At 39.2% G+C, this 25,163-nt stretch overlaps 1 protein-coding gene across 1 annotated transcript in view; it reads left to right on the forward strand.

Annotated features, from left to right (window-relative positions):
• The window catches only part of LOC115628083 (hemicentin-2), a 291,265-nt gene that overhangs the window by 77,671 nt on the left and 188,431 nt on the right, over nucleotides 1-25,163 (forward strand). Inside the window, exon 5 of the mRNA XM_030524060.1 lies at nucleotides 15,980-16,186. Within this exon, the coding sequence (XP_030379920.1) occupies nucleotides 15,980-16,186 (207 nt within the window). The remainder of the gene's footprint in view (nucleotides 1-15,979; nucleotides 16,187-25,163) is intronic.

Here is a 25,163-nt window from a genome sequence, read left to right on the forward strand (position 1 = left end):
GCCTCTTCAGCAGACTAACTCAGCTTATAATTGTACTTTTTGTTAAGCCCAAATGCATCGGCATTCAACTCGAAGTTTCTAAGCCAAAACTTCACCGGCATATTTTTATACCCTGTACCCGTAAGGTAAAAAGGGTATATTAGGTTCGTGCAAAGTATGTAACATGCAGAAGGAAGCTTTTCGACCCCATAAAGTATATATACTCCGAATCAGCATGACGAGAGAAATCGATCTAAAAATGTCCGTCCGTCTGTCTGCATGAACGCCTGGATTTCGGAAACGGCTGAGCGTACATAAACCAAACTTGGTATGCAGACGCTCCTAGTCCATATTTTATTTTATTTTTTTTTTTTGATTTTCTTTCCCCTCTCCCCGCTTTCACCAATACCGTCCACATTTCAAAAGCTACATTAACATTTGCACACATAATTTATATAAAACAAGTAAAAAAGCTAAAGTCGGGTGTCCCGACTTTGAAATACTCTGTACATATGTTTACAATAATAAAAGAAAATAAAAAAAATTAAGAAAATTAAAAAAAAAAATTTTTGATCGATTTTACCTTCTCGGTATTCGAACTCACGTTAATGGTGTATAATTGCACATTTACATAGAAATTGCGACTGTGTGAGTGTATGTATGCCTATGCGCATATATTTGTGTCTGTGTAAGCATGTTCGCAGTCAACCAAAGCACCAGCATCAACAACAGCCGCGGGCAGCGCTTGGGCAGCGCTTGGGCAGCGCTTGAGCAACGGGGGAAGGGGGGGAAAATTCCAAAAAATAAAATAAACTCGTCCTTTCTCGGACCTAGGAGAATCTGGATGCCAACTTTGGTTATTATAGTTTCTGAGATCCTTGCGTTCATCCAGACGGACAGACGGACGGACATGTCTAGATCGATTTCTCTCGTCATGCTGATTCAGAATATATATACTTTATGGGGTCGGAGATGCTTCATTCTGCATGTTACATACTAATTATCTACTTTTGTTGCACATTTCATCCAAATCGGTTAATTTGAAGAAAAGTAATTAGCGAAACAATTTTACTCCGGCCCACAAGCTGCATCAAGTTCGCTCTTCTTCCTCGTTTTGCTTCTGCTAGTGTCGGAATTTTACCTATGTACAGGGTATTACACTGTCGGGCTCGCTCGACTGTAGCGTTCTCTCTTGTTTCCATAAAATTCGGGAATAATTTTTGCAAAGCTGTCCAAAATTGTGCAATCATTTTTGGTTTGTTCGTCAATTTGTATTTTTAATGACAGGACTTAACTAGTTCTTGAAACGTTTCATTGCTGTCTGCTACGAAACTTCTCTCTGTTTTGTGCCGCTCTGATCGCGAACCGGTTCAATGATTCCTTTATCTCCACTTTTATTGCTTAGGTACAAACATTCTTCACTTTACATCCACACATCTGGCAACCCTGTCGTTGAAATCGGTCGTGGTTATTTTGAGCTCTGTGATTAATCGTTTTTTAAATATAAACTGAACTTTTTGCCAAAGTACTACTTTGTCAAGTGTACACATATCTGTGACTGATTATCAGCGAATGCTCTACGTAATCGATTGCGGCTTACAAACGCTAAACCTCTAAGTGCAGTGAACAAGTGACTTTTTGTTGTTGCTTTCCATCAGTGCATTCACATTTCGGTGCGCCTTTATACGAACAACAAAAACAATTTTTTTTTCTTTACCAACTGTGCCCTTATCCTTGATCAAAAAATTCAGCTGTTAGTGGGGACGTGTCGAAACTCTAAAATAGAGTCAAAACCTTTTCATTCCCGAATTTTTTGAATAAAATCTTCGTTTTTAATAAACTAAAAACATTTTTACTAATTACTTTGAGTGCGTGTGTTTGTGCAACTCCTAGTGCCATTCAACAAACATTGTTTTTTTTCACAGCATACGTTTAGGCTCAAACTAAAACGGACCAAAATGTTTTCTTGCTGTTTTAAGTCCTGTGAGTTTGGCCATAAGCTTGGTTCAATGGACCCTACAGTGCAGTGCTGGTTGTGCGACGACGTTGGTCACGCGAAATGTGCCGGGTTCGTTGGCCGGGTAACTGACTACTTAGGCAAAAACAACGGCTTAATCTGGTTTTGTGAAAGATGTCGTAGTATTGCTACCGAAATGCGTCAGTTTATGAAGCAGACGCATAAAAGCATAAAAGAACTTCGTGCCGAGTTTCAAGTTTTTCACGAAAAATTTGTAGCGCTGGAAACGACGTTTCTTGGCCTTAAGCTACTGTCCGAGTCTCCAAAAAGGAAGAAACGAAACTTGACTAAATCCCAGCCTAACATACTTACAATCCCGGATAACAATACAAATTGTGCTTCACCTTCTACACCGGCTTACCCTAATCCTATCGTTGAAGCATTTGCTACACCTGCCGCTGTCTCTCTTGGCGAGAGCGCTTCATCTTCGCGTTCACTTGCTGCCCCTATGAATAGTGAAGTGCTTGTTCCGGGTGTTTCTTCAGCCATATCAATTGCTAATGCTACTACCGACGTGATTGCTGCTGCTATTGCGGATATTCCTGTTACTGCTGCCTGTTCAGCTGTACCCACCATCGCTGCTGCTCCAAGACGCCCGACTTCGACTTCTACTTCTTCTTCTGCCCAGCATGATCCTGGCACCACTCGGGCCTTAGTTGGTGTCCCGCCACGCCAGTCGATTTTTGTATCCCGGCTAAGGCACGATGTTTCAGAGGATGCCATCAAGCTGTACATTTGCCAAAATGTACCTTCTTGCTTAGCTGATGATGTTTTGGTTTCGAAATTCCAGTTTAAGTATAAGCGCGACATTTCGTCTTTCAAAATTTCTGTTCCTGAGAATTTATTTAATAAAATCGTTGACCCTACTTTCTGGCCAAAACATGTAGTTGCTCACGAATTTACCCGTAAACGCATTAATGCAAATAATAATTCTTCTTCCATAGCACTGTCTTCTCCAAAAAACTAAATCATTCCTCTTCCCTGATATTTCATTATCAAAATGTACGGGGACTGCTTACTAAACATCAAAGGCTTTATTCAAACAGTACATCATTCGTTGCTAATGTTATTATATTAACTGAAACGTGGCTTAAACCCAAAGTATTAAACTCTGAAATATTTATTCAAAAATATTCTATTTTCAGACTTGACCGTATACACCGCAAAGGTGGCGGTGTTCTTATCGCTGTAGATTCTCTATTGTCGTCTGAATTTGTCTCTTTTGAAAATCCGTTTTCAATCGAGTTTATATGTGTAAAGCTTATATTTGCGCGTTGTTCTATATTTGTCACTTGTTCTTATATCCCACCTGCATCCGATAATGAAACTTACCTTCTTCACTGTTCTGCAATACAACGCATATCCAGTATGCTTAAAGATAGAGACTATTTGGTCGTTTTTGGTGATTTTAACATACCGGATGTTTCGTGGTCAGTATTAGAAAATTCAAATTTCCTAACTCCTTCTTCTGCCTGTCAATTTTTAGATGGTATGCTTGATATACCTCTTTTTCAAGTTAATTCTGTGTTAAACTCGTCAATGAAACTTCTAGACCTTGTTTTCTTAAATTATGTGTCAAATATGGTTATAAATAGAACACTGCCTTTGTCCCTGCCCGAAGATCTTCACCATCCAACATTAGAGCTAGTGATTGATACTGAAATGTGCACCACCTTGCCTCAAAACCAAAATACGCGAGTACGTTGCTTTAAAAAAGCGAATTTTATTAAACTGAATTGTATTTTAGCGCAGCTTGATTGGTCTCATTTATATGGGTGTAACGATATGGACTTAGCCTTATGGAGCTCTTAACTCTGCGCTTGATGCTTGTGTTCCTATTTGTACTCTACGGCCATCGCGTCGTGTGCCTTGGTTCACTAAAGAGCTTTCCAAATTAAAGAATGTTAAGTCCAGGTTATATAAGCCTTTTTCAAAATCTGGGACCAACTCTGATTTTTACAAATTTAGTGTTGCCCGTTCTTAGTTTCTAATATTAAACAATCAATGTTATGCCGAGTACTTGACACGATGCAGACTTAACTTTTCTCAAGACCAAAAGCAATTTTATCGTTTTGTTAACTCAAAAAGAAATGCAAATGGGTTTCCTTCAATGTTGTTTTTTAAAGGACTTACTGCTAACACAGCTTCTGGTATCGCTGACCTTTTTTCAACTTTTTTCCAAGACACATACACAACAAATTGTATTTCTTCTTCCAACATTAACTTTTACGGCAATATTCATGAAGCTAACTGCATATTCATGCCTGTTGTCGATGAACCTTCCATCTTGTCCGCGCTTCAAAATCTTAAGCAAAGTTTTGCACCCAGTCCAGATGGTATACCTAGCTGCGTCCTGAAATTCTGTGCTGATGCCCTTAGCAAACCACTTTATAGACTATTCTCCTTATCACTTGACAGATGCGGATTCCCCGATATCTGGAAAAGTTCTTACATCTTCCCTCTCTATAAAGAAGGACCTAAATCTGACATTGAAAATTACAGAGGGACTTCTAAACTCTCTGCTATCCCCAAACTTCTTCAAAAACTGATGACCTCTCAGTTACAGCACCATTGAAGGTCCATAATTTCCCCTTTTCAACATGGATTTATGAAACGCCGCTCTAACGCAACAAATCTCCTTGAATTCTCATCGTTCGTTATGAATGGGTTTTAGCTAAGAGCCAGACGGATGTTGTATACACTGATTTCAGAAAAGCTTTTGATTCTGTTAATCATGAGCTATTGATCCATAAGTTGGGTCTTTTGGGATTTCCCAAAAATCTTATCGGATGGATATATAGTTATTTGTTTGGCAGAACACAACGTGTAATTTTTAACGGCGTACTGTCAAAAGCTATTAAAGTAACTTCGGGGGTCCCACAGGGTAGTCATTTAGGTCCTCTACTGTTTACTCTTTTTATAAATGATCTGCCATCATCCCTAACTTACTCTCGTGTACTAATGTATGCCGACGACGTAAAACTTTGCCTCTCATATAACGATGTTTAGTTTAATGACAATTTGCAGCTTGATCTCAATGCCTTCCAATTGTGGTGTTCGCGGAATCTGTTGAACTTAAATTTTGTTAAATGTAAGCTAATGACGTTCCACCGATGCAAGCCTCATTTCATTTCATATTATTTAAATGACTCTCCTGTAGAACGAATTTTCACTGTTAACGACCTAGGTGTACTGTTTGATGCTAAACTTTGTTTTAATGATCACATCTCCACCATTGTTAATAAAGCAAAGGGAACTCTAGGCTTTATTAAGTCTTCAAGTTGAATTCACGAAGTAATAATAAATAATAGTAAAATAATAAAAGTAATGTATTAATGGCATAATAATTATTTATTATTCTATTCTATGTTTTATTCTATGTTGAGCTTACCAACTAATAACGTATTTAATGTTTCTCTACTTAAAGAACTACATTTATTGCTTAAAATAAAGTGAAACGATGAAAATGACATTTCAACGGACACCTGAGTCGCCGATCTAGCCAGCACAACCTGTGCGAATTCACTCGGGTGTGTGGATTTTAGCATCATGTCGTTATACAAATTTTGAATAACCGCATTTAACGGTAAACGACCATACATTATATCGAAGTTATCAAAACCAGCATTTATTTGGATAAATTTTGATGAAACTGGCTCTTCCTTGGTTTCGGACAGTGTCTGTATGCCATCCAAATATGGGGAAAACAACGATTTTTCTTCAGCAGCACTGGTATCACTGGCTATTGAGGATTTTGTCTGCCGAAAATTAACCTCGCATAATGGCGTATTTTGCATTGCCGCACGCTCCTTTAACATTTAAGAGAAAATAAGAATTTTAAAAAAATTGTTGAGATAATTTATATCAGTTCAAGTGTGAGTTTTTGACAAGGACAATATAATTTGTTAAAAACAATTACTCAAAGCTAGGGTCCCAACGAACTAGTAGGAAACATTGAAAAGGAGCATGATTACAAAATTTCAAAGCGGTGTATCAGAATAAAAAAACCTTACTTGCCTAGGGCATATGGACACGTGGATACCAGGTTTGGTAATTCTAGCTCTTGTATCTTTTGGGATTCTTTCGTTTATACAGATGGACCGCCGGACGGACATGGTTATATTGACACGTTTTGTCATGCTGATTAAGATCATGCTGATATATACTTTGTAGGGTTTGCCACGCCCCCTTCTGTGTGTTACATACATTCCCACAAAACTAGTATAGCCTTTCACCCTTTGGGTACAGGCTGTAAAAAAGATATTTTTAAATCCTTATTTTTCAAGCTGCTGCGAAGTTTATAAAGATAAATCAGCTGTATTTAGAAAGGAAAATTAACTTGAAAAAATACAAAGCAAAGCATTATAGCTCGAAAGAGATTGCAAAGCTGGTATGAAAAATCTGTTTCTTTCATTAAGGAGTCACACAAGGCGACGATAAGAGTCCGAGCTTTCACCATGGAGTCTTGCCGTACAATTTCTTCCAACCCTAATCATGAAAATATTTGATCCAACAATATTTCCAAGTTCAGATTCCACCATGTTCACATTTGGTAAATTTCCAAAAATGATTGGGAAAAAGCGAAGAGAAAAGAGAATTTGAGTTATTTTATCAAACAATATGATTTTCCGCACTAGAAACAGTTGTGGGGGCCTAGCATAGCTCAACGAGTTGAAAGCAACACCATAATGTGAGTTAGTTTCCTGAGTATGACTCGGTTTGGATCACGGACCTACCATCATCTCATAAATGTTGGGTTAGGTTGAAATGGCTGAGGTGAACGCTGTTCACCCTCCCACTTAGGCCTATAATACCTATTGAGATGCCATATAATCTCAAGAGTTTAGTCTATCCTTAAAAATCATATTAAACTTGCGAACTCTATGTTAGTTGTTTCAGAGAAATCGCTTAGAAAGGGTTTCACTAGAGTAAGTAGTATACGCCTGTGTGCTGGGCAGTAACAGAGAAGGTGCTCCACGCTTTCCTCCTCCTCTTCGTCTCTGCAGCTTCTGCAGAAATCATTATTTGTGATGCCTAGTCTCACTGCGTATCTGCCAAACGGACAGTGTCCCATGAGTGCCCCCACCACCATGGAGATATAGGTTTGCCTCAGTTGTACCATCTTAGATTGGCCAGGTTAGCTTTGCTTTAACACATGCTTGTGTTCTCCCACCGTTGCTGCGCCATAGACCGCGCATGGTTGCGTATCAAAAGCCACAAGAAAGCTAGCGGAATGCCCGTTCCCTTCCTTGCCAGCTCGTCTGCGAAGCAGTTTCCCTCAATGTCTTGGTGTCCTGGCAGCCATGTGAAAGTGATACTGACTTGCTGGGCCATCTCATTAAGAGATTTGCTGCAGTCAGTGATGACTTTGGGGTTGTAACCTCATGTATTGCCGCGACTTCTGCCTGGTAGACGCTGCAATGATCTTGGAGGCGGAAGGACAGACACCTCCACCGACTTTCTGATCTAGTTTAGAGCCATCCGTGAAAACATTGATGGCATCGTCTCTCCGGTGTGGGAAAGTTTCACAATCTGTTCGAGTGGGAATCCTGACTACGTATTTCTTTTCAAAAATAAGTTTAGGTCTGCAGTAGTTCGTGTGGGTGGAACCCCGGGGTGTAGCATGTCCTCTCGTTAAGTTCTTCCAAGCAGAGGTTTCTCTTAGCCTTAAGGTCGAGTTTGTGGCCATTTCTCTCCCTACGATGTCCACTGGGAGAAGATGAAGAAATATATGAAGGGCCTTTGTTGGTGTAGTTCGGAGCGCTCGGAGTGATGCTCACTTCCGCCGATCTCTTCAGCCTGCTGAGCAAATGAGGGCAGTTGATTAGTTTAGCGCAGGCCACCATACTAAGATTTCGTATAGCAGAATCAGTCGGATGATGGCCGTGTAAATCCAATGAACCATGCCTGGTGAGAGCCCCTTATCTTATGACACTCTTGCAAGGGTAATGTGCATTTGTAAGCCTTCACTCGCTAGTAGAGCTAATAGAGCCATTATGTTGTCGTTCCAGTGGATGACTCCCAGATACTTTGCGCTGCGACTGAATTTTAGGAGAACCCGCTTTAAAATTGGAGCCTTCAGCTCCGCAATCTTGTACTTTCTTGTGAAGAGTGCCAGCTCCGTTTTCATGGGATTTACTCCCAGACCAAAAGGGACGCCAATTGCGAGAGAGTCGATAGTGCCATCCTTATAAGATGACACAGTGTCTGCGGAAATTTTTCCCGCTGCATATTATGGCATCATCATGAGGTATACTTCTTTTAGTCTTTTGGTTTGATGTGTGATGCCTTCCCAACTTAGGGAATGAACACCACTCTTACTTCTCTCCGGCTGGATGGAATTTGGTTGATTCCTATGCAGCTTCTGAGCAGTTCCACGAGCCACGGCATGATGAACATCAGGGAATGTTTTAGTTGGGCCGGGACGATGCCTGGAAAATGTGTGTTAATAAGCAGGTCGAGCGAATCTTTGCTTGAGTCCATACACTTGCCGTCGTTCGCTTGCAAAAGGGATGGCGGAAAGGGGGGCTTGGCCAGCACCTTACGCAGCCTTGATGCTGCCGATGTGAATTCAATGCTCGTACAGAAGTTGCCCATGGGGCGTATTTGGCTTTTCTGATGGCCGGAAGGTAGCGAGTTTGCGCTTATATAGCTCCCAGCTAGGTTCCGTGCTACGTCTCCTGGCTTCGTTAAATTGTCTTCTGCACTCGACTCGAAGATTGTCTAACTCAGAAGATCACCATGGTGGATTATGTTTAGTTTTGTAGACCGTGCTCGGGCAGGAGTACGGAGTTCTGTATGGAGGGGAGATTTTTGGTTATTAGTCTTAGATAATACGCCCAATTGGTCTTCCTTGTGTTTTTTCTTTAAATAACAAATTGCTACTTAATTTGTAGTCGTGTATGGCCTCACATCTTTTATTTATATCGCTGCTGCCCCACTCGGTATGGTGGGAATTGGCATATCCTCAAGAATAGGTCTATTTTGTTGCCAGGCGAACCATTAGGGCAGCTGTCGCTGACTTATTATGATACAGGTTCACTTGGAGGACCTGCATCAACAAATTTCTCCTCTCCATCCTCTGTGAGTGTAGCGTCGGCCTCTCACCTGGTATCCTCGAGAAGCTCCCGCTCCGTATACAGCCGACCTAAAGCATTTCCGTAGTCGGAACCTATCAAGACGTCGTCCCGCAAATCCCCAGAGGGACCTTCCACGTCGACGTCCATCGAGTCTTCACTGGGTGGCACTATAGTGTTGAGGTTATCAGCTAGATTGGAAATCGTTCCCGTATCCCCCTTGTAAATATTCACCTTTATCTTGTCGAACCCGTGGTTGATTCGGCCTTCAGTTGTATTGAGCTTCTCAATACCCTCGTTAAGGACGACTTGCATGGTTAGTCGCTTAGTCGCCTCAGTTTTGATCACCCTCCATCCCTGAGTTTTGACTTTTGGGCTAAACAGCTTTATGAGCTCTATTATTTTTGCTGGTTCCGCGGGCTTTGCCGGGACCCAAGCTCTGGCTCTCGAGCGGGATGATACATCTTTCGCATCTACCACAGGGAGCTGTGCTCCCGAATATATCTCCCCTTGCTTGTAGAGCTCTGCCGATCTTTCGTCGTCGCACGCAATAAGTTTTATAGCACCCTGATACCAGCCGGCATCAGTGCACTGAGGTAACTCGCCTAGGTTGTCTCTGCGGTCGATGGCTCCTACAACCTTAGGGTCCTTGGCCACCTCCGCAATTGTATTAGACGAGGACTTACCCTGCGTCTTGAGTCTTTTTGTAGCTCTATGCTGATCTTTATCCATAGAGCCCTGTCGTTTGGAGTTATTGGTGTCCAATTTATAGACGAAGTTAGGTAGTATTAGCTTTGCCCACCAAATGTCCTCCTGGACTTTCTCAAAGTCCTCCTTCGATACTTGCTCTGGCTTGATTGGCGCATCAGTAAGCCGACGAAGAATCCCAGCCGCCGTGCGTCTCTCACTATATCCGGCCTTTTCCGGGTCTGTCCGAGTGAAGTTGGTTGCTCTCTTGACAACTTCCGCTTTCCCCTCGGGTGCATCCTTTGCATGCACGACAGCAGCCGAGGGCTGGTGGGTAGATTGCTCAGGACGACGGGTGGAGCTTTGAGCATGACGACTAAGCTTGCCGATTTGGATCTGTTTTGTCCTCTTTTCTCCGGAGCTGGGGTTCACAGGGCCTACCTTTGCGGAACTAGCAGTTCTTTCCGGCATTAGAGGAAGGACGGTCTCAATTTTGTTTATTGTTGTTATTGATGGTGTTTTTCTTTGGCGGTCAAGAGAACATAATTTTTGTTCCAACGAGTGGCGCAGAAGGGGTTGAACCGCCCGGGCAGAGATCGGCATACCTGGGAGTATCCAGGGGCTTGCCCCAGATGCTCCGTGAGCGACTGGGCTATGTTTGGAGGACCCTCGGTCAGGATGATCTTCGGCACGGGTCGCATGACACCTTGAGCCAGCCCTCACATCGAAGCTATGATAAGGGGCCATTGCCAGACAACGGAACTATTGAGAAGTTAGGTTGCGTGGCTCTGTCTTCTGATCTTAGCTGGGCACCATCTACCGACAGCGCACGGGACAGACTGTAGTGCCATTACCAGTCGGCGCCCTCTTGAAGGGTTCAGCTCGAGGAATTTTTGCGCTAACGGAGCTTTAATACAGACTGGGATCGATCGCTGTGTGCCAATTAAACGAAAACTAAGCCCACAAGCAACTAAGAGAAACAACGCACCCAAAATAACTAAAACAGCAAAAAAACACTGTGCCAACTGAGGCGCTGAAAAACAATACATTCGCGGTTCTCAGTTTACCTGAAGAAGATAACGCCGAAACAGCTAGCAAAAATGAAACTAAAATACAAGTCATTGACGAAAATAACTATCGACCAGTGGCAAAATACCTCGACGATGAAAAGATGAACTACTACTTACCAACTTAAAAGTAGCAAGGGATTACAAGTGGTTATCAAAGAAATCGAGCCAATAGTTCCAGTCAGCGAGATAAAAGATGGACTTAAAGATGACGGCTTTGAAGTCAAAATGACAATGAACATAATAAATAGAAATAAAATTCCCCAACCAATGTTCAAGGTAGAACTGACACCTGACTATATGTTTAAAAGTAAAAACAATGTTCACCAAATTTATAAGCTGCAATATCTACTGCACCGTAAAATCACCGTTGAGGTTTCATAAACGAAATGGACCTATTCAATGTACAAACTGCAAGGAATATGGACACACAACAACCTATTGTACCCTACGCGCAGTCTGTGTTGCGTGTGGGGATGTACATCTCAATGAGACCTGCCCTGTAAATAAGGAGAACCCCTCTGCTAAAAAATGTAGTAATTGTGGGGGAAATCACACTGCTAACTATAGAGGTTGCCCTGTATACAAAGAGTTCACAAGTCGCTTAAGTCAACAAAAATCCACAGCTCGAAATCCAGTCATCCGACAAAACTTGTCATACATACCATCAACTACGATTCTAGGAGTATCTTTTTCTAAGGCGTTAAGTTACACCAACGAGTCGTACGCCTCAGTCTCTAAACAAACCACTGCAGGAATAATGAATCGTCAGACACTGCAAAAGGGGGCAGAAGTTACTGCCGCACATACCACTGCAAATCCATCCCAATTGCCTAGTGGGATTGAATCAATTCTGGCAACTCTAACAAATACAATGGTAGCAATACAACAAAAGATGCTCGAAATTATGCGCAATCAAAATCTCCTTCAAATGCGAGGTCTTGCAGTTCCTCAATCAACATGACATAGACGCCATGCTCATATCAGAGACTCAGCAAACAAAATAAAATTATTTTCATCTCAATGGCTACAATTTCGATGTAACAAATCTTCCCTAGGTAAGGCTCATGGAGGTACTGGCATCCTGATAAAGCGTCGCATAAGGCATTATCCGTTGCCATCATTTGCTATAACTTATCTACGGGCCACAACAGTTCATATTGAAAAACAAAGCGGCTATTTAAGCTTAGCCGCAGTATATAGCCCACCGCGCTTCTCCGTTTCTGAGGCAGAATTCGTACATTACTTCGACCTACTGGGTGACCGCTTCATAGCAGCTGGTGACTACAATGCCAAACACACACATTGGGAATCCCGACTCATCAACCCGAAAGGAAGACAACTATATAACGCTATAATAACACCACGAAACAAGCTTGACTTTGTTTCTCCCGGCTGGCCCACATATTGGCCCACAGATCCAAAAAAGCAACCAGACTTGATTGATTTTGCTGTTACAAGAAGAGTGCCACATCATCGGATCTTCACCTTTATGACCACCAAGAAAAACTGACCGGCTTAAATACAGGAAGTACGTAAGTTCCCATATTGTTGGCTACCCAAATATTAACTGCAGAGATGACAAAGATACCTCAGTTGAAGCATTATTGTATGTAATGTCACTGGCGGCAAAACATTCCACTCCAGAAATCACAGCTTTTAAACCGTACAAAAGCAGTCGTGTTCCCAGGCATATTAAAGAGCTGCTACGAAATAAGAGAAGGCTTCGGCGGGAGTGGCAATCGCACAGGTCACCTAACTCAAAGGAGCGGTTAAAAATAACCAACCATCTACTACGCAAAGCCCTAGAAGATGAGATACACCGAGCTCAAATGGGCTATATGGAGCAACTCTCCCCAAACAGCAAACGATTCCCATTGTAAAAAGCTAAATCAGGCGTATGTCCACCAATCGAGAGTGAATCACCATTACGTACACAAAGAGGAAAATGGGTTCGCAGCAACGAAGAGAACGCAAATCTATTGCCGCTCATTTAGAAAAAGTCTACAAACTACATATAGCAACAAATAGCTTTGTGCGCCCACTAACCAATCATCTTGAAGCTACCACACCTATCGTATTCCAAGCAAGAGAAGTTACAAGTGGCATTAAAGGCCAAGTTTCCACTAAAATGATCATTGAATTGCCGAGCTGTGCAGTATATTTTCGCACCATCATTTTCAACAGCATGATGAAATGGGGCTATTATCCTCAACAATGGAGAAAATCTGTCATCACAATGATCCATAAAGCCGGAAAGGTCAAGTCTCAGTCATCATCATATAGACATATCAGTGCAATCCCAAATCACCAATTTGGTTTTCGCGATGGAACCATTGAACAAGTCAACCGAAAAACCTCTGAGATACGAAATGCATTTGAAAAACGAGGGTATTGCTCCGCTGTTTTTCTGGATGTCGCCCAAGCCTTTGACCACGTTTGGCTGATTGGCTTAGTTCACAAAATCAAAATATTACTTCCAAAGAACATCCATAAAATACTGGAGTCATACCTACAGCAAAGAAGTTTCGCAGTTAGATGCAAAGATTTCCTCTTCGAATACCATCCAATTGTAGCTGGTGTACCCCAAGGAACCGTGCTTGGACCGACACTGTATATCATATACACAGCAGATATACCAAACAAGTAAAAAAGCTAAAGTCGGGTGTCCCGACTTTGAAATACTCTGTACATATGTTTACAATAATTATAGAAAATAAAAAAAAAAAAAAGAATAAAAAAAATTGGATCGATTTTACCTCTCTCGGTATTCGAACTCACGTAAAGGGTGTATAATTGCACATTTACATAGCAATTGCGTCTGTGTGAGTGTATGTATGCCTATGCGCATCAATTCGTGTCTGTGTAAGCATTTTCGCAGTCAACCAAACAGCAACATCAACAACAGCCGCGGGCAGCGCTTGAGCAGCGCTGCAGCAGCAAATATATTTATGGCTATAACTTCTTGGTAAATCGGTCTATCATAGTGAAACTTGGCATACGGACACATAATTACTAACTGGGGGTATTTGCATTTGTAATTTTAGTTCGAAATTCCAAGAATTACGGGAGTTACAGAAAATCGCATTTGCGTGGGAGAGGGGGGAGGGAGGGAAATTCCAAAATATACATTTTCTGCGTATTCACACAAGGCACCTTGGACTAAAATTTGGTGTTCCTAGGTCTTATGGTCTCCGAGATATAGGCGATTATACGAATGGAAAATCGGGAAAACCCCCATAGGGGGGAAGTGGGGGGGGAAAATCAAAAAAATAAAACAAACTCGTATAGAATACACACATAACGCATCTTTGTGCAAAATTTGGTGTCTCTATCTCTTATAGTCTCTGAGATCCAGGTGTTCATACGGACGGACAGACGGACAGACAGGGCTAGATCGACTCGTCTTGTCACGCCGATCAAGAATATATATACTTTGTGGGGTCTGCCACGCCTCCTTCTGCCTGTTACATTTTCAGCTCCCGCAAACCTAATATACTCTTGTACATTTCATGTACAGAGTATAAAACAAGTAAAAAAGCTAAAGTCGGGTGTCCCGACTTTGAAATACTCTGTACATATGTTTACAGTAATTATAGAAAATAAAAAAAATTAAGAAAATAAAAAAAACAAGTAAAAAAGCTAAAGTCGGGTGTCCCGACTTTGAAATACTCTGTACATATGTGTACAATAATTATAGAAAATAAAAAAATTAAGAAAATAAAAAAAAAAATTTGATCGATTTTACCTCTCTCGGTATTCGAACTCACGTAAAGGGTGTATAATTGCACATTTACATAGCAATTGCGTCTGTGTGAGTGTATGTATGCAGGGGAATTCCAAAATATACATTTTCTGCGTATTCACATAAGGCATCTGGGACTAAAATTTGGTGTTCCTAGGTCTTATAGTCTCCGAGATATAGGCGATTATACGAATGGAAAATCGGGAAAACCCCCATAGGGGGGAAGTGGGGGGGAAAATCAAAAAAAAAAACAAACTCGTATAGAATACACACATAACGCATCTTCGTGCAAAATTTGGTGTCTCTATCTCTTATAGTCTCTGAGATCTAGGTGTTCATACGGACGGACAGACGGACAGACGGACAGACAGACAGACAGGGCTAGATCGACTCGTCTCGTCATGCTGATCAAGAATATATATACTTTGTGGGGTCTGCCACGCCTCCTTCTGCCTGTTACATTTTTCAGCTCCCGCAAACCTAATATACTCTTGTACATTTCATGTACAGAGTATAAACAGTCATACAACAATACAATACAATTTCGACATTTGCTGATGATACTGCCATCCTAAGTCGCTCCAAGTACCCAACAAGAGCTACAGAACTCTTATCATCTCACCTCGTGGCCATACAAGAATGGCTAGCAGACTGGCGCATACATGTAAACGAGCAAAACTGCAAACATGTCAACTTTACCCTAAACAAACAAACCTGTCCCCCATTGTCGCTAAACAATATCAATATTCCATAAAGAAAGACCTTGGCGTCCATTTAGATAGACGGCTTACTTGGCGTACGCACATTAAAGTGAAAAGAAATAATCTTGAACTTAAAGCAAGTAGTCTACATTCGCTGATAAATGAGCGTTCACCACTAAAGCTAGAGTACAAGGTACTTTTGCACAATGAAGTTCTCAAACCAATTTGCACATATGGCTCTGAACTATGGGGAAACGCTTCCATGAGTAATTTAGAGTTAATCGAGAGAGATCAATCGAAGATCCTGAGAACCATCACTGGGGCACCCAGGTTCATACGGAATGAAAATATGCAGAAAGATTTAAGTGTGGGATCTGTTAAAGATGAAATCGTCAAGGTGAAAGCAAAGTTCAGCTTAAGCTTCGGCCCATCAAAAAAGACTTGCGCAGAGACCTCCCTACCCAGCAATAACAGTTAGGGCCGTAATTTAAATATTTAATTGTAATTAATTAAATAACTATATTAGATTAAGATCTACTACTATTTATTGTAAGTCTCCGAGAGAAAAAATTCGATAAATAAATAAAACACTAAAAAAAAATAAATACATATACTCCTGTATATTTAGCTAGAATCGTAAGTTTAAGAATTTTATTTTATTTTAGTATAATAAATAGTAAAAAATATTAACATTTTTTCTTTTTTAGGCAATCCAATGCCATCGATTAATTGGTACCGAGACGGTGCTCTAATCGCATCTGAAAACACATATGTAGCAGGTGGAAAAATTGTTCAAAGTGAAATATCAATTGGACCACTTAAGAGAGAGGACCTGAATTCGAGACTTACTTGCAGAGCACAAAATCATCCACGAGCAGCTATTGTAGAATCCGTTGTTCAAATTGATATGAATTGTAAGTAATTTTAATAGTTAAATGCAATAAGCATACATTTAAATACTTTATTTGAGATTTATTACACCACTGGCAGGTTTGGCCCGTCTTTGCGGGGTTGAGTATTTCTTCTTACAATTTTACTCATTGCCATTACCACAAAAGTTTCTATAGGAATTTCTTAGTAGCAAATTACTTTGTTAGGTACTGAAACATAGGGCATATACAACTACAACAATGTGAGTAATTACATACTATACTATACTATACTATACTATACTATACTATACTATACTATACTATACTATACTATACTATACTATACTATACTATACTATACTATACTATACTATACTATACTATACTATACTATACTATACGATACTATACTATACTATACTATACTATACTATACTATACTTAACTATACTATACTATACTATACTATACTATACTATACTATACTATACTATACTATACTATACTATACTATACTATACTATACTATACTATACTATACTATACTATACTATACTATACTACTATACTACTATACTATACTATACTATACTATACTAGACTATACTATACTATACTATACTATACTATACTATACTATACTATACTATACTATACTATACTATACTATACTATACTATACTATACTATACTATACTATACTATACTATACTATACTATACTATACTATACTATACTATACTATACTATACTATACTATACTATACTATACTATACTATACTATATACTATACTATACTATACTAATACTATACTATACTATACTATACTATACTATACTATACTATACTATAGACTATACTATACTATACATACTATACTATACTATACTATACTATACTATACTATACTATACTATACTATACTATACTATACTATACTATACTATACTATACTATACTATACTATACTATACTATACTATACTATACTATACTATACTATACTATACTATACTATACTATACTATACTATACTATACTATACTATACTATACTATACTATACTATACTATACTATACTAGACTATACTATACTATACTATACTATACTATACTATACTATACTATACTATACTATACTATACTATACTATACTATACTATACTATACTATACTATACTATACTATACTATACTATACTATACTATACTATACTATACTATACTATACTATACTATACTATACTATACTATACTATACTATACTATACTATACTATACTATACTATACTATACTATACTATACTATACTATACTATACTATACTATAACTATACTATACTATACTATACTATACTATACTATACTATACTATACTATACTATACTATACTATACTATACTATACTATACTATACTATACTATACTATACTATACTATACTATACTATACTATACTATACTATACTATACTATACTATACTATACTATACTATACTATACTATACTATACTATACTATAACTATACTATACTATACTATACTATACTATACTATACTATACTATACTATACTATACTATACTATACTATACTATACTATACTATACTATACTATACTATACTATCTATACTATACTATACTATACTATACTATACTATACTATACTATACTATACTATACTATACTATACTATACTATACTAGACTATACTATACTATACTATACTATACTATACTATACTATACTATACTATACTATACTACTAACTATACTATACTATACTATACTATACTATACTATACTATACTATACTATACTATACTATACTATACTATACTATACTATACTATACTATACTATACTATACTATACTATACTATACTATACTATACTATATGCATGATTGTCCATGTCAAAAAAATTGATGTATGTATGTATATGTATATAGATAAGTTCCGTATAGACTCCGAAATCGCTCAACCGATGCTAATCAAATTTTGAGACAATATTACAAAAAGTCCTTTGGAAATCCTGTGAAATTTCGTGGCGATTCGTCAACGCAACCAACCACCGTTTTCTGGCTTATTTCTGCTCATTTTTATATGTTTGATAGGAACTTTTTACTCTGTCAGTGCTTCATTTGTAAATAAATAAAATTCTAAAATCGAATTCAAACAAATGCAGCTGAAAATGCAGATGAACGCGAATAACGTTTGCAAGATCTTTGCGAAAGGGCATCAACATCTAGAGCCATCAAAACGAAACAAGACGGAAGTCGAGGCTTCGGCAAATGCGCGAAAGGGCATCCACATCTGATCCAAGAAACACCAAGAGGGGGCGATGGACATCCTTTGTACAGACGACGATAGGTGGATCGCTAGTAAGCTATATAAATCATTTTTAGTAGTAGTTTTATTATGTGGGGACATATATTTTATTCTTACATGGACGTGACATCCATAAAATATTACTATTCAGAATTATTGGTATTTGCATTGTATTGTATGATTCATACTGTATGAATAATGTGAATATGGAAGGATTGATCAGAATGGGCTTAACTTAATTCTCCAAGTCCCTCTACATATATAGCATTGTTAGCAACGCAAAATTTCAAAAAACAGTTTTTCTTTTTGTACATAGAGTCTACGAAGCTTGTTTAAAATCATTCCATTAAAAAATGTAGTTCTAATACAAACTTTTTACTCCTTTGGACTTTGAATTTCCAAAAAAGCTTTTAAATGCATTCTCATACGATAAATATACATACACACCTTGGTGTATGTCACAGGGTGTTGTCACAAAGAGCGTTTTTATTTCGACACTGAATACACTTAATAAATAATAGATTAGCACTAATTCGCCTGTTGAAGCGATCTGAATGGCTCTTTCCGTTGGGCGAAATAAAAATAAATTACATCCCATTATGGCCGTTGAGCACAGCCGGACCAGAGCATCGTAGCCATATCCACCCAGCTACGAATGTACCCAGCTAGTTGGAACGGATACCCGCGGGCATTTCTGCGCAACTTGGAAGATCGTGCAGGTACCGCTGGACCTCTTGGTGTCGATGTTACCGTTGATAGTTTTGGGTGAAGCGCTAATGTGGACAAAATCCGGCCAAGCAACGGGCCGAGTTCCACGAGGAGCTGATAGAGGCATACCCAACTGCCCCTTACGTGAAACAGAGCCGCCAGAATGCTCGACGAATTGAAGGCGAGTTGCAGACGACCGAATCGGACGTCTGAGCGACGGTGGACTCCTATGGTCTGCCACTCGACGCGGTACTAGACACTGGAGTTACACGAAGCTTCGTGAGTCCAACCCTGGTGCAACGCTTGGGGGCAGCAGGAGGAAACGCAACGTTTTCCTGTTCGTATCAGTGGCAGATGGCACAATCACGACGGTCTGCAAAGAAACGAAGGCAAGCAGTCAGATCACATTGCTACCGCTGAAGCTGCTAGGATATATTAATGAGCTCATCCTCGATAGATGAGTTCACGTTGGGGCTGGACTACATACACAAGGCCAACGTAACGATGATTGCGGGCGGTCAGATGCTGCAGCTGCGAGGCTTGGGCAACGCAGGGTGCGGCGTGGGCGCCAAGGTGACTGGTTTCCAAAAAGCTGGCAGGTACGCAACACTGCAACAGGTAGTGATGGCAATCAGTTGGAAGAGCCAAAATGCATCGGCTAAGCACAGAAGAAGCAACAGCAACGATAGAAGAAATTTTCGGAGCACTCAGAACAATACTAACAACGATGCTGGAGGCTCAGAAAGCACGTGAGCAGCCGCATTATAGAACCAACTATTAAATACACTGTAAATAAAAAAATAGAACGATGGCACATTCAAGTTCGACCATAAGAAAAATTCTGAGAATACTCAACTCGTTTAAACTCCTTTGCAGCCAAGCAAAGATCAAAGAGCAAATTTGAGTTTGAAATTCCTAGAATTACGGGAGTTATGGATAATCACGTATAGCGGGGGTGGGGGTGCATCGAAAAAAACTCAAACTCGTGCTTTTATCGCCATGTCCGTCTGTCCGTCCGTCCGTCTGTTTGAACGCAACGATCTCAGGAAGCACAAGAGCAAGAATAACCAAACTCGGTATCCAGATTCTCCTAAGTCCGAGAAAGGACGATTTGTGTTTTTCTTCTGCTGCACCCCCCCCCCCCCCCCCCCCCCCCTCCAACTACCACACAATTCGTGTTTTTCTCATAATTACTCCCGTTACTCTCGTATTTCTTGGAAATTTGTACTCCAATTTGGCAAATACATCCATATAGTGATTATGTGTCTGTGTGACAAGTTTCATCATGATAAGTCAATTATGGAGAAAGTTATAGCCATAAACAGAATCTCTGCCCAAGATCTGCCGGCAGGGGTTGCTGCTTTGACTTATTTTTTTTTACTGCATACAAGGACCCATAGACACGATTCTGATGTAAATCTATGCTGTTGAAATTGTGCATAAACACTTATGACTGTATGCATGTGTTAAATATTTTATATTTAATTAAATTAATTAATTACATTTTTTTAAATTTTTTTTTTTTATTTTGTGGGGTGGTACAGGGTATTTAAGAATTGAGCCCGCTCGACTTTAGCATTCCTTTATTGTTTTAATTTCTGTAATTATTCTAAACATATGTACAGAGTATTTAAAAGTCGGGATACCCGGATAAAGCTTTTTTAGTTGTTTTACACTCTGTACATGAAATATACAAGAGTATATTAGGTTTGCGGGAGCTGAAAAATGTAACAAGCAGAAGGAGGCGTGGCAGACCCCACAAAGTATATTTATTCTTGATCAGCATGACAAGACGAGTCGATCTATGTCTGTATGTCGGTCTGTCCGTCCGTATGAACACCTGGATCTCAGAGACTAAAAGACATAGAGACACCAAATTTTGCGCAAATATGCCTTATGTGTGTACGCTATACGAGTTTGTTTTATTTCTTTGAAAGTTCTAAAGACTCCTCTGTTGAAATAGGCGTTTTTCCCTGACATCGTGTGTTTTATTTAGACGGCGCTGTGTCATATGATCAGCACGTTTAGTAGGTCTACCCATATTCAGAAACATTAGTTATTGTGCATGAAAATCACTATAAATCAAAAAATAAACAGCCAGCGCTTTTTAATTGCCTGTGGTACCTCTTCATCCCATTCTAGAAGCGTCAAATTGCCGTCATTGAGTTGAGTTTTCGAGTTTTGAGGTCCAACGAATCAATGTCGGAGAGAATATAAAGTTTAGTAAAGATTCAACGTGAACTTTACTTTGAAGCCATAATAATCTTTGTTAGGATGCCATTGGTAGTGATAAGGCAAGGTGCATGAAGTGCATGTTATGTTGTTATGAGCATCACGAATAATAGGTTGTGTCTCGGTTTCAACAATTGGAAACGGTTTAAAGCGATTTAACATGATTTCCCAAGTACCTGTTGAGGGTTAAGCAATGTTTTCCGCGGAAAACGTACCATGTACTTGCCGTAAGATTGACGTAAGTGTGCTTGTTGAAAATAGTCTTCACACCATTGCTCTTTCCCTCTCTTGCTCTTGCTCTCTTTAAGACATCCAAATTTGTTTGATGGCGCATTATAGTGATAATGTGCGTTGATCGTGGGTTGATTTGTTCAAATAGAACCCAGCCGAGCTGCGTGTATTAAGCGATCGTTTGGTCAGGCGTGCCTCTTTTAATTCTGAAGGTCTTATAGGTCTTATAGTCTCCGAGATATAGGCGATTATACAAACGGAAAATCGGAAGATAATCCAAAAAATAAAACAAACTTGCACAGCGTACAGACATAAGGAATCTGTGCGCAAAATTTTGTGTCTCTAGCTCTTATAGTATCTTAGACCCAGGAGCTCATACGGATGGACGGACGGACATACAGACATAGATCGACTCATCTTGTCTTGCTGATCAAGAATATATATACTTTGTTTGGTCTGCCACGCCTCCTTCTGCTTGTTACATTTTTCAGCTTCCGCAAACCTATAGCAACTAATAATATAATAAACTAGCAGGTATTGCCCGTCTTAACCCGGCTCAATATAATGTTTCCAATTGTATTTATTTTGTGTGTGCATAACCTACCCATATGTTTTCACCTTATAAGTTACCAGTAGGAAGGCATTTAAGGTATTTAAATGAACATATTATATTCTTGACAAAAAATTGTTCAGTAGTCCGTTACATTTTTGTTCTTGCCAAACTATTTCGTTAAACGAACATGACCACTATAACTAATATTTTTTAAAGCTCGTTTTCCCCCCTTTGGAGCTAGAATTTTCCAAAAGCCTTTCTTAGTGTGCTCCTACACTATGATGGATACTATGAAAGGATACTTGAGTCAAAATTTCATCTTTTACCGTTTGGGCTGTGCGTTGATCACCAATTAGTCAGGACAAACTGTTTTATATATAGTGATAACGCAACGTTTTAAGATAATATCCTAATTTTAAATTCACATTTGAGCCTTTTCGTGCCATATTGAGTCAATACGGTCACGCACAACCTCGGAGTATGAAACACGGCACTCGTGTCAATGCCGTGCCGCGATGAGCCACGATCAAAAAGCACTGACAATTCTCATCTCAATTTGCTAGAGTAAAACTTTCGATAGTTGAAGCCACCGATACCATCAAAATATCGAAGTTTGAATGCAATAAGCATAATATTTAAATAATAAAATCTAATTATTTATTGAGATCAATAAGAACAAATCATATACATACATACGTACATCTGCCCGCAATGCGAAGCAGAATATACGTAGCTCCGTTATTCGGTTTCTGCTTTACTATCGCTGACGCAGTCGTTGCCTAGCGACGGTAACTGTAAACTTTTGGCGTTTTGCCTTTGCAATTAACATTAAATGGTCAAAACGAAAGAAGAAGAGCGAGCCAATGACTTGTTGTTGTTGATTTGTATGTACATGCTACATACATATACAGGCATACATACATATGCATGTACATATGTATGTATGCATGGGCACACATAGACACGAACTGCTGCTTGTTGTATGTATGTGTGAGTGTGTGTATGTGATGTCCCCAACTATTTGATATTTGATATATGACAAGTAAAAAACATATTGCAATATTTTAATCGTTGAATGCCAACTTGTTGATATAGTTATGTTGATTACATTACCCAAATTTGAAATCGATCGGACAAAATTTATAACACAAACTTTTCATTTGAAAAAATTAATAAATATTAAAACCCCAATAATTCAAGCTCCAACACAAATTTCGAAAAACCGAGTATGCAGTTTTGTTTGTATTCTTTTATAGATTAAAACCAAATTTAAAGTTGATCGATTCAGAAATGCAGAATTTTCAAACAAACTTTGGAGCTACTTTTCCCCCCTTTCGAATTTTCCAAAATCCATTCTTAGTGCGCATCTACACCATGATAGGATATTTGAGCCCAAATTTCAGTTTCCTAGCTTTTACCGTTTGGGCTGTGGGGTGTTGATTGTGTTTCAATTTTTCCACGGAAACCCCCCCCCCCCCCCCCCTTTTTTTATGTCCCAGGAAAAATGGTGAAAAACCAAGTATACAGTTTTTCTTGTATTTTTTGTGAGAGTATACAAACTAAGTTTGAAGTTAATTGGATGAAAATTGTAGAATTTTCATACAAACGTTGGAGCCCGTTTTCCCCCCCTTGGCGTTCGAATTTTCCAAAACCCCTTCTTAGTGCTCACCTACACCACTGAAGACAACATGTGTCCAATTTTCAGCCTCCTAGCTCTTACCGTTTGGGCTGTGCGTTGATTGCAAATAGCTTTTCGTTTACCGATTTTTCCACCGGAAAATCATTATTATTCAGGAAAAATATTGAAAATCCAAGTATACAGTTTTTTTTGTACTCTTTGTGAGAGTATACAAACTAAGTTTGAAGTTAATCGGATAAAAATTGTAGATTTTTCATACAAAAGTTGGAGCTTATTTCCCCCCCTTTGGAGATCGAATTTTCCGAAACCCCTTCTTAGTGCTCACTTTCACTATAAGAGGGATCTTGTGTCCAAATTTCAGCTTCCTAGCTCTTACCGTTTGGGCTGTGCGTTGATTGCCAATCAGTCAGTCAGTCAGGACAAACTGTTTTATATATATAGAGATAATAATAATAAATAGAATTAATAAACAAATTTTAAATCTTCTTTTATTTAAACAGCAGAATTAGAGACATTCTTTAATAGCATCCCTTTTTCGAGATGCCGCAGATGAGGGACTTCTGTGGTCCACAGCATACATCTACGAATCTCTTCTTCTCCAGTTGGTTCATCTTCATCAACTAGGTCCTCGGCGCCGTTGTTTATAAGTATAAAATTGTGTAACAAGTAGCAGACACTAATAATGCATGTTGCCACTTCTGGCATCTGCACATCCAGGCGTCGAAATTTTTCTTTCAGCAATCTAAACGCTCTTTCAATAACTGTCAAATTGAAGAAAGTCTTGCATTATACCAATTTTGTGCCGCCGTTAGGTTCCAATATCGCGAAAGGTGTCATCAACATTATACCCAATGGCTATAAGCGGATCAGTTTCGTGAATAATTTTTGCAAATATAGGAATTAGGCCAAATACCCTGGCATCGTGCATTCTACCCGGCTTTCCAATATTCACATCGATGAATCGACACCCGCTGTACTTGCTTCCTGTTGTAATAATATGTGGCATTCTTCACGGGCTGCTTAATGCAAATGTGACAGCCATCGATTGCTCCAATTACACCAGAAAATTCACTAGATTTCCTTTGAAAAATTAGCGCTGTTACAGCTTGCTGGGGTGCACTGCGCCAGTTGATATATTGCGGCATAAGTCTCGATAAAATTCTGACTATGTAGTGGAATACAAGAGCGATTCTTTTGTGCCCAGAACCCAAATTATTATTTTTATGCGTTTCAGCATCATTATCCAAAATTTCTGGGCAGCTCTATTGTTCGATTGTTTTGGATGCTGTGTGTGAATGCTAGTGTTTTAACTCGTTTTTTCTAGTTT

Source organism: Scaptodrosophila lebanonensis, unplaced genomic scaffold, assembly GCF_003285725.1.
Source record: "Scaptodrosophila lebanonensis strain 11010-0011.00,11010-0021.00 unplaced genomic scaffold, SlebRS2 tig00000101-arrow-pilon, whole genome shotgun sequence".
Classification (NCBI taxonomy): Eukaryota; Metazoa; Arthropoda; class Insecta; order Diptera; family Drosophilidae; genus Scaptodrosophila; species Scaptodrosophila lebanonensis.